A 15,784-nucleotide genomic window follows, 5' to 3' on the forward strand; every position below is an offset into this window, starting at 1 on the left:
CAAAAATATATCCCTGGTTAAGATGTTCATCTGGATATACATATAAAGACTAAGGACTGTTCATCTGGAAGAAAGGCTAGGGAATTCACAGCACTCTGGTGGTGCTGGTGTCTTTAAATTTAGAAAAAGAAAGATGTAGTTTGCCAAAACTGCCTAACAAACACCACAGACTGGGTTGCTTAAACAACAAAAATGTGTCTTCTTAACTTCCTGGAGCTGAAAGTCCAAGATGAAGGTGTCAGCAGGGTTATTTCATTTGGACCTCACTCCTTGGCTTGTAGATCGTCATCTTCTCAGTCTTCACATGGTCTTTTCTTTCTTTGTGTGTCTGAATCTCTTCTTGTAGGAATACCAGTCATACGGGATGAGGGCCAACCCATCACTTCATTTTAGTTACCTCTATAAAGGCCCTATCTCCAAATATAGTCACATTCTGAGGTACTAGGGGGTTAGGATTCCAAATTTGAGGGGGACACACTTCAGCCCATAGAAGATGGAGGTGATTAGAAACTTGACTTCTTTAGGTTAAGCAACTCAGAGGTGAGATATGAGTACAAGAGGCAGACTGCAGTGTTTGTTTAGTTCTTTAGTTTCAGTATAGGAATAGCTTATGACTAGTGACTCGGTATTGACTGATGTGCTTTGAGATTTTGTGCTTTCTTAACCATTATTCTAAATATACATTTCTCTTAAGAATGATTAATCTGCTATAATTAAGATACAACCTTTGTGAACTTTTGCTGAAAACAAACAGAAGTGCCATCTCATATTTTAAAGAGCTTAGAGTTTGCCATTTCCTTTAAGAGGCCCTCGTTCTGTCCTGCAAATGGACATTACCCCTGCCTTAAAGGGAAAATAGGGTTCTCCCTTCTAGGCAATGTCTGTTCCCTGGGGAAAGCATGGTGTTGGTCTAATCTGAAACTATGAAAAGCTCAATTTTAAAGTAAAAGACATTCTCAAACTCAGTAAGCTCTTACATGGAAAATAAACACTCCATTCAGCCAGGTGCCATTGCTTTTCATTTGGTTAAAACCATTTGTAGAATGCTGCTCAAAATGGTATAAACTCACAGAAACAAAATAAACAGGCGAGACCATCAGTGGGCGAGGAGAGCAACAAAGGAAGCTGTGCACAAAGTAGCCGGGCTGAAGGCTGACTACCACGTGCAAGAGTAGGAGGTTAATTCTCATCACCATACACAGCAAATCCTGCCATTACAGGTGCCAGAACTGGGGAAAACTGGGGTGAGACCTGGGATGGGAAAGGAGATATTAACTAGAATAGTGACTATCCCTCCACTTCTTGGCAGAAGGCTGACTGTTTATTTTGTGGACTCATGTTTGTTGACTTTCTCTAAACCAGGCAACTTTAGGTACAGGAGGGAGAGGCACTAATCTGAGAGCAGGTAGGTTAATTAAAATCTGCACAGTGAGTGTTGAGCAAACAGAATACTGGCTGCCAAGTATGTTTATCTCTGGAGGTAATGAATGGTCCCAGACAAATAGCTTATAGGTCCTGACCTCTGAAGGACTCCAGTGAGACAGCAGAATTCACAGCTAGGCATCTGGATAATGAACATTCAACTGTAGAAACCAGGATGGACCCTGACCCTTTCTAATCAGTTTTTAGTATATAAGGAGAGTCAAAAATCTCTAAGAAAGTCTCAACAATAAGAGACCAAAAATAAGCAAAAAGAGTCGACAACAGTAAAGAGACAAAGTAAAACAAAATTATTAAATAAACATAAAATATAACATCCCCAGAGACAGAGACATTTCATCCAATGTCTCTATTGGATGAAATATATACACATGTATATATATATATATATATATATATATATATGTGTGTATATATAATATATATATAAATATATATATACATGTAAATATGTATATATGTATATATATATATATATTTTTTTTTTTTTTTCTCCAATGAAAAAACTGACAGAGTGTGTGGGCAAATATCTCACTCCCAGAAAAGTAAAACAAAAGCCAAAGAACTGAAAAAGAAAACTAGAGGATCAAACTAGCATTCGAAACCACAGAAACAGAAGTTCCAAAGAGAAAGAAATAGATGCGGGTGTGGGGAGTGGGGTGGGTTCAGAGAAACAATACAAATACAGCTCCTAGGATGGAAGGGCTTCGTTTTTCTAAAACACTTCACATGCCAGCATGAAGAATGAGAAACAAACACACAAGACACCAGTTCATATGACCCTGAAATATAAAGTAGCTGGGGATTTTTAAAAAAACGTGACCTTTCAGAAGATTTCCACCAAAAGACTAAGGATTAAGAAGATGGCATTGAACTTCCACAGCAATTCCGCAAGGTAAAGGATATATTGACCAATGCCTTCTAAGTTCTTTATTTTTTTTGTTTTTTTATATAAATAAATTTTAATTAATGTTAATGGGGTGACATCAATAAATCAGGGTACATATATTCAAGAAAACATGTCCAGGGTATCTTGTCATTCAATTATGTTGCGTACCCATCACCCAAAGTCAGATTGTCCTCTGTCACCCTCTATCTAGTTTTCTTTGTGCCCCTCCCCCTCCCTCTCCCTCCTTCCCTCCCACGCCTCCCCCTCCCCCCCATCCCCAGTAACCACCACACTCACGTCCATGTCTCTTAGTCTTGTTTTTATGTCCCACCAATGTATGAAATCATGTAGTTCTTGTTTTTTTCTGATTTACTTATTTCACTCTGTATAATGTTATCAAGATCCCACCATTTTGTTGTAAATGATCCGATGTCATCATTTCTTATGGCTGAGTAGTATTCCATAGTGTATATGTGCCACATCTTCTTTATCCAGTCTTCTATTGAAGGGTTTTTTGGTTGTTTCCATATCTTGGCCACTGTGAACAATGCTGAAATGAACATGGGGCTACATGTGTCTTTACGTATCAATGTTTCTGAGGTTTTGGGGTATATACCCAGTAGAGGGATTGCTGGGTCATAAGGTAGTTCTATTTTCAGTTTTTTGAGGAACCACCATACTTTCTTCCATAATGGTTGTACTACTTTACATTCCCACCAACAGTGAATGAGGGTTCCTTTTTCTCCACAGCCTCTCCAACATTTACTATTACCTGTCTTGTTGATAATAGCTCATCTAACAGGTGTGAGGTGGTATCTCACTGTAGTTTTTTTTTTTTTTTTTTTTTTTTTTATTCATTTTAGAGAGGAGAGAGAGAGAGAGAGACAGGGGGGAGGAGCTGGAAGCATCAACTCCCATATGTGCCTTGACCAGGCAAGCCCAGGGTTTTGAACCGGCGACCTCAGCATTTCCAGGTCGACACTTTATCCACTGCGCCACCACAGGTCAGGCCTCTCACTGTAGTTTTGATTTGCATTTCTCTAATAACTAATGAAAATAAGCATCTTTTCATATATCTGTTGGCCATTTGTATTTCTTGCTGGGAGAAGTATCTGTTCATGTCCTCTTCCCATTTTTTTATTGGATTGTTTGTTGTTGAGTTTTATGAGTTCTTTATATATTTTGGATATTAGGCCCTTATCTGAGCTGTTTCAACCTAGAATTCTATATCCAGCTAAACTAGGGACTCAGATATGAAAGAACTGAATAGACATTCTGACTTGCAAGGTCTTCTATGTTTTACCTCATGTAGGGAAAAGAGCTGTGTTAGGCTTGCTCACTTGCACTTTGCATGATTAGTGCGTGAGCATGTGGCAGACCCATATGTGTGTAGCCTATGTAAGGTTATTGGTGCTTGCCCTCAGGGTGGTTCTTGTGGATTGCGGATGGCTTGCCTGCCATTGTGTGGGACCATTTTGCTCTTCATTCACCTGTTGCCGTGAGAAGTGGTTCCCCTGCCTGTTTGCCCACTGTTGCAAAAATCTATTAAACATGAATGGCCTGATACTTTCCAGTTCCGCAGTTCCTCTACCATCTGCCAGAATCCAATGTGAACCTGCTTGGCTTAGACCACCAGCATTACATCTGGTGTAGTTGAAAAGATTCGGATCAGATTATTATGGAGCCGCTGACACCTTTGAAGTGTGAAATAGAGGAGTGGCTGTTCCCTGTGGCAACCCTGTTGTGGGCCATGGGCTGGGTGTTTCTTTACAGCCCTGTGAAAAGAAACTGAAAGCTCAGTGCAAGAGACTGTGTGCGGTCAAGAGCTCCAGGTTGAGCTGCAGACTGAGTGCCAGCAACAGCATGAGCTGGAATGGCCACTGGAGAAAGTTGTGAATTCCAGAACTCCAGTTTAGGCTATTTACAGGCTGAGAACCAACAATGGCTTGAACTGGAATGAGTGCTAGAGTAGGAGGCCGACTGCTTTTGAGAACTCCAGTGTGAAATGCAGGCTGGATGCCAGCAGAACCTGGAACTGTAATAGTTATGTGAGAAGGAAGTACGGGTGTGAGAACTGCAGTTTGACTTAGAAGCGGAACACTGCCAATGGCAGTTGTTAGGGAAACAACTGTGGGTTCAAGAGCTCGAGCTTCAGCTTTAGGCTAAGAGCCAGCAGTCTCAGGAGCGGAAGCAGTCTCTGAAGAAGGAGCTGCATTTGTGCAGGCAGAGTGGCTCTGGGTTTGCAGTAGCAGGTGTTTCCAACTCCTCCTCTTTTGAGATTTGGGCTGAAACTGCCATCTGCAAACTCAGAGCTTGGCCAGTGGGCACCCAGAAGGTAAAAACCCAACAGCCGAGTGCCTCAGGGGCAGACACAACCCCCTCCGCAAGTAGAGAGCACTCTGTGGTCCCGCCCTACACCCAGGCAGAGCTGATGGAATTGGGGATATAATTCAGGCAGAAAACAATTGAGCCCCTGGCAGTTTGGTTGCTGTGGTTTGGGGACATAGGGTGGATGACATCATGGTCTCCAGAATAAAGATGGAGAAATTGGCTGCCATTTCCACACACTCCTCCTTGAGGCAGTATCTTCAAAACTGCCATGACAACACAGGAAACCATTCCCTACTAGAATGGGTGATGGCTGCCATTCATATGCTCTGGCAGAATGGAACTTGCCAGGGGCAGTGAGTCAGTGGCAGTCATATACTGAGCTGCAGCAGGTCCTCTTGGGAACTAGGTATAAAGAATGCTACTTTCAACCTGAGGTCCAATGGGCCAGATGAGGAATTTTCAAGGCAGCGATGAAGGACCTTATTCTCTGTAGCACCCTATCAGACCTTTTTTGGGTCACTAGTGGCTACCTTGAGCCCCTGTGTGAAGCAGCCATCAACACACAGTTGATAAATTTGTTAGACAGATTTGGGGGAGGTGGAGGCAGCATGGAACCGTAAGGCTGTACAGGTTGCTGTCCATGCTGCCCCACAACTAACAAGAGAAACAGGTCTGTAAAGGCTACCCAAACACAGATGTGGGCAGATTTTATTACGGGTTGGGGCAGATAAAGAGAAATTAGATGGCAGGTCTAAGAGTACTGTTAGAGCTTTGGTGGCATTTAAACCAGAATAGAGATTCCAGCTACTGCAAAGCAGGGATAGCAGGCGGCTCTGGCAGCTGCCAAGGAAATGGCTGGCATTTGTGTTGCAGAATTATATGATGGAGACAGCTGAGGGAGAGGAGGATCCACAAGACTCATTGTTCCAGTTTAAATAGGGGTAAGGTTGAGGGACTAGTCTAATGGGATGGGTGGGAGCAGGAGGCCCCATGTGGAATTGGCAATCCACTGGTCTCCTTCTAATGTGCAATAGGTGTTGGCCTTAGAAAATAATAGGGACTTTTTTGTAGCAGTAGTTTAAGAATTGTCAAGGCAGATAGGCCCTGAATCTGTTTGACCCCCCACCCAAAGGTCCTGCAAGCTTGCTGAGTGGTTTGGATGGGGCTTGTGGAAAGGCACTGAGGTCCATTATCAAAGAGCTGCAATGAACCTTTACTTTGGTGATTTGCAGACAGCTGGGCTGTCTATTATGGATTGACCATTGAGCAGTATAATGAACTCTTGAAGAAGAAACTGCAAAAAAAGGGGGTTACCGGCTCCCTTGCTGGATGGAAATGCCACTTGTAGACAGTAATGAGACATTGGTAGAAGGGGCTGTGACACCTTTGGAGGCCCTCCTGCACCAGGAAGCTGTTCCCATTGTTACAGACAAAACACTTTCTTCAGTGGACATGGCCCTGGTCTATACAGGCCCTCCCACCTACCATGGGCTAGGGGGCTAGATGGACCTGCAGTTAATGCCCTGGGTAGAGGGCTCAGGGAGACATTGTGAAGGGCACCTGTGTAATTAGTCATTTTTGGTATAGCTTGTACCTTTTTAACTTGGTTGTTGTAGTCTATGCTGTTTCTGTAATGTACCTCACTCCTCGCACAGGGAGCACTGAGGTAGATACCGGTCACATAGATTGTGAAGCTAGCAACCCTAAAGGGATGGACTGTTGGGAAAACAGCTATGTTAGGCTTGCTTGCTTGCACTTTGCATGATTAGTGCGTAAGCACATGACAGAGACACATGTGCATAACCTATGTAAGGCTAAGGATGCTTTCACTCAGGGCGGTGTTTGGCGGATCACTAGCCTGCCACTGCGAGAGGCTATTTTGCTGTTCATTCGTGGGCTGCAGTGAGAAGTGGTTTCCCCCTGCCTGTTTGCTCATCCATCGTTGAGAGTCTGTTAAATGGAAATGGCCCAACACTTTCTGGCTCCACAGTTCCTCTACTGTCTGTCCAAATACAACATGAACCTGCCTGGCCTCGGCCACCAGTATTACACTCTAAATCTGGTCAGCAAAGGCCCAGCAATTCTCCAGCCAGAGTAATCAGAGTGACAAACCCCAGTGGGTGTCACACTACAGTAGGCAACTTAGAGAAAACACTAGGCTTGATATCTAAAGTAGTCAGGACAGGGCTACATGAGCCTAAATATCTAACACACCTTCCAAACTCTGTTGCTAAAAGCCAGGCACAGTTATCAAGTTCGAATATCCTACTTCAAATCCAAACTTCAGCACTGTTAACAAATTAGCATCTGCTCTCTAACTCAAACCCTGTAGGAGTCAACTACTTCAGGGACAATCCCAATGAAGGAAAGCTCATCAAAAGGAACTACTTACTTGGAAGGCCCAGATCCAAAGACAGGCAGATTTTCCAAGTAACCTTGGCCTTAACCTGCTAACCCTGTGGTCTCCTAATTTATCTAGCACATTTCTCCCGATTAGCCTGAATTTAATTTACCCGACTAGCTTTCAAACACAATCTAACATTGAACCCAACCCACAGGCAGCTAGGAATGTGGCTGCCCTGGTGGCAGGGCACCCCCCTCTCTGTATCCACCAAGGCCCCAAGGCTTCCTAAAGTTCAGTTCAACACCATTAAGTTCTACCTCACTGATCCCACCGCAAATTCCCTTTGGCTCTTCTTTCCACATCCTGCTTTCCTCTGAGGTCATCTCAAGTCCCACCTCCTCCATGAAGCCTTCTCAGACTACTGCTCACAAAGGATGTCAACCCTTGAATCACTCGTGCAACCACTGTCTATGTATTTGGTTGGTATCACTGTGTATGTGTGTAACACCTTTTTCATCACCACCTCACACTGTGACTTACTACTCAAGATGATCAAGTAAATGCTGGAATTTTTTTTTAAAAAAAGAGTATTTTAAAAAGTCTTTTATAAATAAATTCTTATACAAAGAAGAAACATATACAGCGTACACAAGTATCAGTCGGGTGGGCCCCTCGCCTGCTTTCCCACGCTGGGAAGGCAGATCAGAAGAGAAAAAATGATTCCATCTTGTTAACTGCTTCCATCTATGCAGACAGTTTTTCAAGCAGCATTTCTATTCCTTTGCTGGTGTTTTTGTCTGTTTTCAATCTGGGAATCAGGCTTTTCAGTCCAGCTTTGACCTTGTCTGCAACTTCTTGATCAGAACTCTGGAGAAGGCTGAAGAGAGAAGATAAGGACTAAATTTCATAAAAACCCCTAGATCATTTGCAAGAGCCACCTGCATCCATAGTACACAAAATTTAGTGACTTGTGAGGCAAGTCTTATAACTATAAATGCATTTTTTTCATCAGGTAAATGATAGGGCTAGTAGCCTGTATTCTAAAACCACGTAAATAAAAAACATTTCATAATCTTGCTGGTGCAGTCACTCAAGCAAATGTAGGTGCGACTTTGTTCCACACAGAATTGGTCCTACTTTCACTGTGCCACCTTGGGACTCACACCCTGCCTTACGATTATTTACCATATGGATTCCATCTTCCCTTCTCCATCTAAACCCAGGAGCAGCACATGGCACCACATGTACAGAACACACGGCCAAGGAACGCTCGCTCAGTGACGGAAGGAACATGAGTGAATAAAGGTGCATGAGAAAAACTGAGTGAAAGGGAAGCGGTTGTAGTGGCCTTGCTGAAGTCTGCAGCTAAAACAGTTAGTGAAGAGGTGAAGAGTTTTACCTTGTAGCTTAACTGCCTACATTTGAAACCTGCCTGCCACTCAGCAACTGTACAACCAAGAGAATGCTATTAAAATCCTCTTAGACTCTTGACCTGTAAAGTAGGACCAACAACAGAAACCACCTTCTCCCTCACAGGGTTGTTTGGGGGCTCAAATGATCTTGCATGTAAAACACCTAGCCAGAGTCTGACACTTGATGAGCATGCAGTTAGTGAGAGCTATTAAGCAGGGTAACATCAGTTCCAAGTTGTGAGACCTTGCTGGAGTGCAGCGGCACCAGTCAGCGGGGCCCAGCAGGCCGCTACGAGCAGCCCCTTTCTCTTTCTCCAGGGCTGGGACTCAGACACTTGACTGCAGAACACCGGGCTGAATTTCCTTCTCTTCTCCCATCCCCATTCCCCCTTCCTCAGGGCATTTAAATGTGGACTTCTAAAATACATCTTTGGCATTTTTTAAAGTGCCTGGTCCCAATAACTCTCATCATGTCCAGAAAAAAGAGGATAAGCTAGAAACCCTAAGCAGCACTGCCCCTCTCGTGGGACACAGGAAGTAAATACTGCTTGCCACTTAAAAAGTCGAAAAGTCAAGTGCCCTTTTAACAGACCTGTGACTCACTAAGCGTTTTTATTTTATAAACCTTGGCTAAGCACCTAGTCACATAATGCATAATAGTAATAAAAGATGATACTTATTGAACATGTGTATTAGACATAACACTAAGTATTTTATATGTGCCATCTGATTTTTTAAAAAATAACACAGGATCACTATTTATCTAATTTTACAACAAAGAAAATTAAGACTCAGAAAAGCTGAATAATTTGCCCAAGGCTACACAGTGAGCTGGGACTGGAAACCAAGAAGCTTGTCCACAGCTCATGCCTGTAAATGCTAGGTAACTGCTTCCCTGAGTTATTTTTCAAACTGCACACAAGGCTGATTTTCTTTTTCCCCCAGAATGCTTTTTCAATTAGTGTAAAAACAGATTTAGGAAAAAAGAATGGCAAAGCTTTGAAGTAAAATTATAAACAAGCAGAGAATTTTACCAAACAAATCAAGTACATGACAATATTTGAAAGTCCAAACAGAAATGAATATTGAATTATTAACCTAACAGTTATTAGGTTATTATTGAGTTATTAACCTAACAGTTATTAGGTTACCTACAGTTCAACTTCCCTTTAGAACCCCAAGTATTTCATGTGCTCCTGCTCCAATTCTAAGCAGCCCTCCATAATAAACTATAGCATCCTTCTTACGTTTGAAATCTACCAAAGGGCAGCTTGGATTAATGAGCAATCTCTATAAATTAATTTTATGGCATTGCTGAAATTTTTAGTTAATTAAATATAATGAAAGAATATGTCAGTAGGTGTTAACATTTCATATGCCTGGTAAGGAAATTTATAGCAAAAGAGTTCATTTTTCAGCTAATGGATTCTGGGTGTTATAGACATCAACTGAAAAATTAACTAATTTTAATGGGAAATGAGCAAAATGATCTGTATCACCCATGTTTGGAGATACTGAACCTGAAGAAAACTAACATGCGTATGGAATGTGTACATCTGTAAGTATGTGTAGCAAATCAAATAATATGTTGAACACACACAACATTTATAAACAACATGGGTGAAATGGCAAAGCACTTGTATTGAAAATATTGAGGGAAATTCAAACCCAGATTGGTATACTGAGGTTACCAAAAGTCAATAACACAGCAAAGAAAAAAATAAAAAATGATTGCTTCAAAACAATACACAAATCTATTTTTAAAAGAATGTTAATAGAAGGGTTTTATCTGGAAACAGAATGCCCAAAATTTTTGATAATCTATAAAATATAAACTCAACGTACTGTGTCCAGAGAACAATATTAAGCATATGCCTCAATTCACAAATCATCAGTTTTCTATCCATCTCAATTAGAAATAGACAATTCATGTGTAGACTTCAGAAGCAAATGCTTCTCAAATCAGGATAGTTGAAAACAATGAATGAAAATTACATCTAAATTCAGACACAATTTAAAGAAATCTTTCATCATTTTCAAATGCAAATACATTTTGGTCAAAACCATAAATGTGGTGAGACAATCAAATGATTCCTTTGTCATAATTTTATGATCTTTAACATCTAAAAGAGGGCAAATGGAAAAAACTGTAAGGACAGACTGAAAGAGTTTGCTTTCTAATATTTGGTATAATTGTCTAGATCACGAGTGACTGAGAGTAATACTGAATTATGGGGAACAAATACTAGAGCTAAGAAATAAACGTGCAAAATCTGATGTATGAACAGGTAGTCAGGATGGGGACCCTGAGCTGAGAAGGGCACAGTATACGTACCTAGAAAGAATGATGGCACCTCGATTTACACTAGCCCAGGATTTCAGGTTCTTCATGCCAACATGCTCTACGAGTGTTTTTGCAAAACAGCCTGTAAAACGTAAGGCAACTTAGTGAACATCATATACAAAAATTTAAATTCCCAGTCTCCCTCTCTACTGCCTTAAATCTGAGTATGTTTTAATAAAAAAGCTAATAAAGAGTTCTCACCCAAATTCCCTTAACACTAAAAATTTCAGTTCCAGTTTATATAATGCACTTATACAGCCATCTTTCAAATCTAATCTAAATCCTTAGCAGTGATTACTCAAGAGAAACAATGAATTCTTATAAAATGCTCACTTAATCATGTGTGTGTTTTTTTGTTCTATTGAATGGTTTAACCATAACCTGAAAAGTATTCAGGAAGTAAATGTCTCACAGCAGCACGTTGGCGTTGATTGAAATTGTTTTCCTCATGGAAAATGCTCACTCAGAAGCATAGGTAGTGGTGCCTACACCTGGCAATTACTCTTCAATACTCAACATTCACCTATCAAATCTTTTCTTGTTATGGTATATCTGATTTCCAAGGTCTTGGTATATCTTATCACTGTGCCATCTAGGTGTAACTAATTGTTGGACAAGGGAGAAATTCTGAAGAACAGGATTCAGTGCAACTGGAGATAGAGAACATATATTGAAAGCAAACATCTTGGCCCTGGCCGGTTGGCTCTGTGGTAGAGCATTGGCCTGGCGTGCGGGGGACCCAGGTTCGATTCCCGGCCAGGGCACATAGGAGAAGCGCCCATTTGCTTCTCCACCCCCCCCTTCCTCTCTGTCTCTCTCTTCCCCACCCGCAGCCAAGGCTCCATTGGAGCAAAGATGGCCCGGGCGCTGGGGATGACTCTTTGGCCTCTGCCCCAGGCGCTAGAGTGGCTCTGGTTGCGGCAGAGCGACGCCCCGGAGGGGCAGGGCATCGCCTCTGGTGGGCATGCCGGGTGGATCCCGGTCGGGCGCATGCGGGAGTCTGTCTGACTGTTTCTCCCCGTTTCCAGCTTCAGAAAAATACAAAAAAAAAAAAAAAAAAGCAAACATCTCAGGCAGTAGGTAGCATGTGACACTCATTGAGAGATACCCACATGTAAGGAGCCTTTAAAAGCCATGAGATATTAATGGCTATTTAGATTTTCATGGTGCATGCTAAGGAGACAGAGACCAGCTAGTGAGGCAGATGGTGTTTTCCAAAGGTGACCACACTATCTCCTGTGAGCTCTTCTAGAATATTGTCCTCCTCCCCAATCTAGAGATGGAACTGATGTCTTCTCTCAAATCTCAGTGGGGCTTTATGACTCACTTAACCAAGATGAGGAAAGTGATGCTGCATAATTCTGAGACTGTAGGAAAATGGCCAGAGATTAGGATGCTGCCCTGACACAAGTCTTTGGTGTGGACTTTGGAACGCCAAGTCCTGTGGGGGCAGAACGCTGCCCCGGCAAGCACTGATAACATTGTTTAAAGCAGAGGTAGTCAACCTTTTTATACCTACTGCCCACTTTTGTATCTTTGTTAGGAGTAAAATTTTCTAACCGCCCACCGGTTCCACAGTAATGGTGATTTATAAAGTAGGGAAATAACTTTACTTTATAAAATTTATAAAGCAGAGTTACAGCAAGTTAAAGCACATAATAATTACTTACCAAGTACTTTATGTCGGATTTTCGCTAAGTTTGGTAGAATAAATCTTTATAAAACAACTTACTATAGGTAAATCTTTTTATTTATACGTTGGTTGCTCTGCTACCGCCCGCCATGAAAGCTGGAATGCCCACTAGTGGACTGTAGGGACCAGGTTGACTACCGCTGGTTTAAAGGAAGCAGCTGATCCCTATAGCCATTTTCTGCATACCTGAAAGGTATTAGTCATCATTCTTTGTACCTGAATCCATGCTCTGCTAATTTAACCCAGGCTCTGATAATTTGCTTGATGAGTAAAGAAACAAATAAATATGATGAGGTTGCAGAGATCTGGGCTTTTAGTCCTAGAGTCTGGGAGGCTCCTGTACCCATCTTTTCTTTATGTTGTGCCTTGAGTGTTTTTTCTTAATTCCTGCAGCGCCTTCCTTTCATGCACACCCTTTGCCAAGCTGGTCTTGGCATAAGACTAAACCATGAAAGAACATCTACTTCGTTCTCTTAAAACAGAACCCACCATGTTGTAAGGAAGTCCAAGCAGCCTGGAGAGATCACAGAATTGAGACTGCTGGCCTCAGCCAATGTCAGCATTGTGAAAGTGGACACTCGGGGTCCCCAAACCTTTCACACAGGGGACCACTGCACTGTCCCTCAGACCGTTGGAGGGCCGCCACATACAGTGCTCCTCTCACTGACCACCAATGAAAGAGGTGCCCCTTCCGGAAGTGCGGCAGGGGGTCGTAGTTTGGGGACACCTGTCTAGCCCCTAGCTGAGCAACACTCTGAGCAGAGAAGAAAAAAGCTCCACCAAACCCTGATCAAATGATTATTGTTTTGAAAACTACTGTTCTGAGGTAATTTGCTACATAGCAACAGATAACCAAGACAGCTAGTGACACTCATATGGTGCCACATGAAAATGACCAACACTTGAGGCCCAACCAGGCATGTTTTAGGGCTGTCAAGGCATTTTAATTAAGAAGAAAAATCACAAGGAAATTCCTGGACTTTAAAAAGTACATCAAACAAACTTTCTGACAAACTCAGCTCAAATGCGTACCAACTTTTTAATGATGAAAAAGATGATTCAATATATTGTTTTTTTTCTTTCAAAATGTAGAAGCTTTCTCTTCTACAAAAAAATTCAGTGATAAATAGCTCCAAGTCTTTATTCTTAAAGGTAGAGTGAGAATATAGCTCTACTGCTATACTGACTGCCTTACTAGCCATTGGAAATGCAACTTGCCAAAAGACAGAAATCCAGAATCTATCACTTTTTTTCCAGATACAGTAATAGAAAACCCAAACTATTCAAGTGGCAGAAATCTCTTTAGTGGCTAAAATACCAGATGGAGCTGAAGTAAGAGGAGGTCTGGTTACATACAGGGAATGGTATGCAACTTTTCAATCGGATAAAAGGTGCTGCTCTCCTCTTGAGAGATGAGTTTCTACAGAGCAGCCATAAGATTTATGAAAAACCAGTAAGCACCAAGGACTGGCTTGCTCTTTGGTCACATACATTTCAGTGCAAATAGGCACCAGTTCACAATTCTCTGATAGGAGTAATTTTCTTTTGCTTATCCCTTCCTCAACACTAGAGTTAAACAGCGTGACTTGCAATGGAATAATGATACTCACAAATGGCCCCCCACCTACTGTTCTGATCTCACCATCCTCAAGGAATAAAATGGCACTTTAAAAAACTGACCAGGCCCAGTCAGAATTCCAAAGTAGCAAAAAATTAAATAAATAAATAAAAAAGAAAAAAGAGGAATGAGAGTGAAGGAGGGTAGAAAAAAGAAAAAAAAATTAAATAATTCTAGGACACAAATTTCTAGCGTTTCTCTAAGCAATACTTGCAACCACTAAATCATTCTTACTCACAAACATTATTTCTGAACACTCAGTGAACTCATCTGAACTTGAATGACTAACACAGGGTTCAGCGATACCTGGAATTACTGAAATTTCACTTAGGCTACTACAAAAGGTTGAGTTTAACAACCTACCTTCTCTTCCGTTTTCTTTCATCTTTTTATCTTGCTCTATTAACCACTTCAGAACAAGATGTCCTGCAGGATGTTCTGCAATGTGAAGCTATGAGGAGTCAAGAACATAGTAATTTATAAATTTATAAGCTGTTTTCATCCACGGCTTGACTTAAAATTCATTCTACAACACCACATTCAGATAAGGGCACAGCCAAGTTGAAAGTTCCATGTGGCTTAAGAAATCTTCATCTAGAATTACCATTATATCTGGAGGAACCAGAGGATTTACTCTAATCCCCAGAATAATACGGAGACGGTTATTCAAGATGCCACTGCTACTTAGATCTAGTTTAGGCATGGTTTCATGAGTTTCAGTTTAAAAAGCACCACCACGTTCATCTTAAAATCATGCTCACCACTTTTCAGATTGCGATATGCAGTTCTGAGATACAAACACACCCATGGGAAAGGACACTATAGCAGAAACACTAAAATCTAATGCTGAATGTTTATATACATGTGACTATATACAGACATTATCTGATAAGCAGGCCAAAAAATAACTCTTTAGCTCAATTTTATTCCTTTCTAAATGCCACATCATTGTTCCCACAGTACCTAGGATCTCTCCTTATCAAGCATGAGAGACACCTAGCTCAACTTCTTTAAAAGAAAACTTTCATTATGCATGCACCTTCCTGATTTGTTGATAGGATCTGCTTTACAAGAGCAGGGGCCAGGGCTTCTCTAAGATCCACAGCCCATTTCTCTTAATTTGTGGGTCAGAAAACAGTAGGCTCCCAATACTGTTGGGTGGCGCAGTGGATAGAGCATCAAACTGGGATGCTGAGGACCCAGCCTCAAAATCCCGAGGTCGCTGGCTTGAGTGTGAGATTATAGACAAGACCCCAAGGTCGCTGGCTTGAGCCCAAGGTCACTGGCTTGAGCAAGGGGTCACTCACTCTGCTGGAGCCCCTCAATCAGGGCACATATGAGAAAGCAATCAATGAAAAACTAAGGCACTGCAACAAAGAACTGATGCTTCTCATTTCTCTCCCTTCCTGTCTGTCTGCCTCCAATCACTCACTTAAAAAAAAAGAAAAAAAAATAGATTCCCAATAAACATCAGTTTGTCAGGCGCTGAAAAGGGCCCTGCCTGATCTGGCTTCTGCCTTCCTCTTCCCTTTGCTAAGTGATTTCCAACCCCTCGAGCCTTCTGTTCTCACACAAGCTAAACAGCTTCCTTCCTTCAGGTTGCTCCAAATGCTCTTCCTTCTGCCTAGACTCTTCTTCCTACCATTCTTCACTGAGCTACTAGTCCTTTGGGTCTCAGTTTAGCATCCATTGCCTCAGGGAAGCCTTCTTGGG

At 41.8% G+C, this 15,784-nt stretch overlaps 1 protein-coding gene across 3 annotated transcripts in view; it reads right to left on the minus strand.

Moving 5' to 3' along the window:
* Positions 1–7,592: 7,592 nt before the first annotated feature.
* The window catches only part of PUM3 (pumilio RNA binding family member 3), a 37,440-nt gene continuing 29,248 nt past the window's right edge, over positions 7,593–15,784 (minus strand). For all 3 annotated transcript variants that reach the window (XM_066257172.1, XM_066257174.1, XM_066257173.1), the window contains exons 16-18: positions 14,435–14,522; positions 10,752–10,842; positions 7,593–7,881 (exon numbers count right to left, since the gene is read on the minus strand). In XM_066257172.1, the coding sequence (XP_066113269.1) occupies positions 7,749–7,881; positions 10,752–10,842; positions 14,435–14,522 (312 nt within the window). In that variant the 3' untranslated portion in view covers positions 7,593–7,748. The remainder of the gene's footprint in view (positions 7,882–10,751; positions 10,843–14,434; positions 14,523–15,784) is intronic.

This window comes from Saccopteryx bilineata, chromosome 2 (assembly GCF_036850765.1).
Source record: "Saccopteryx bilineata isolate mSacBil1 chromosome 2, mSacBil1_pri_phased_curated, whole genome shotgun sequence".
Lineage (NCBI taxonomy): Eukaryota > Metazoa > Chordata > Mammalia > Chiroptera > Emballonuridae > Saccopteryx > Saccopteryx bilineata.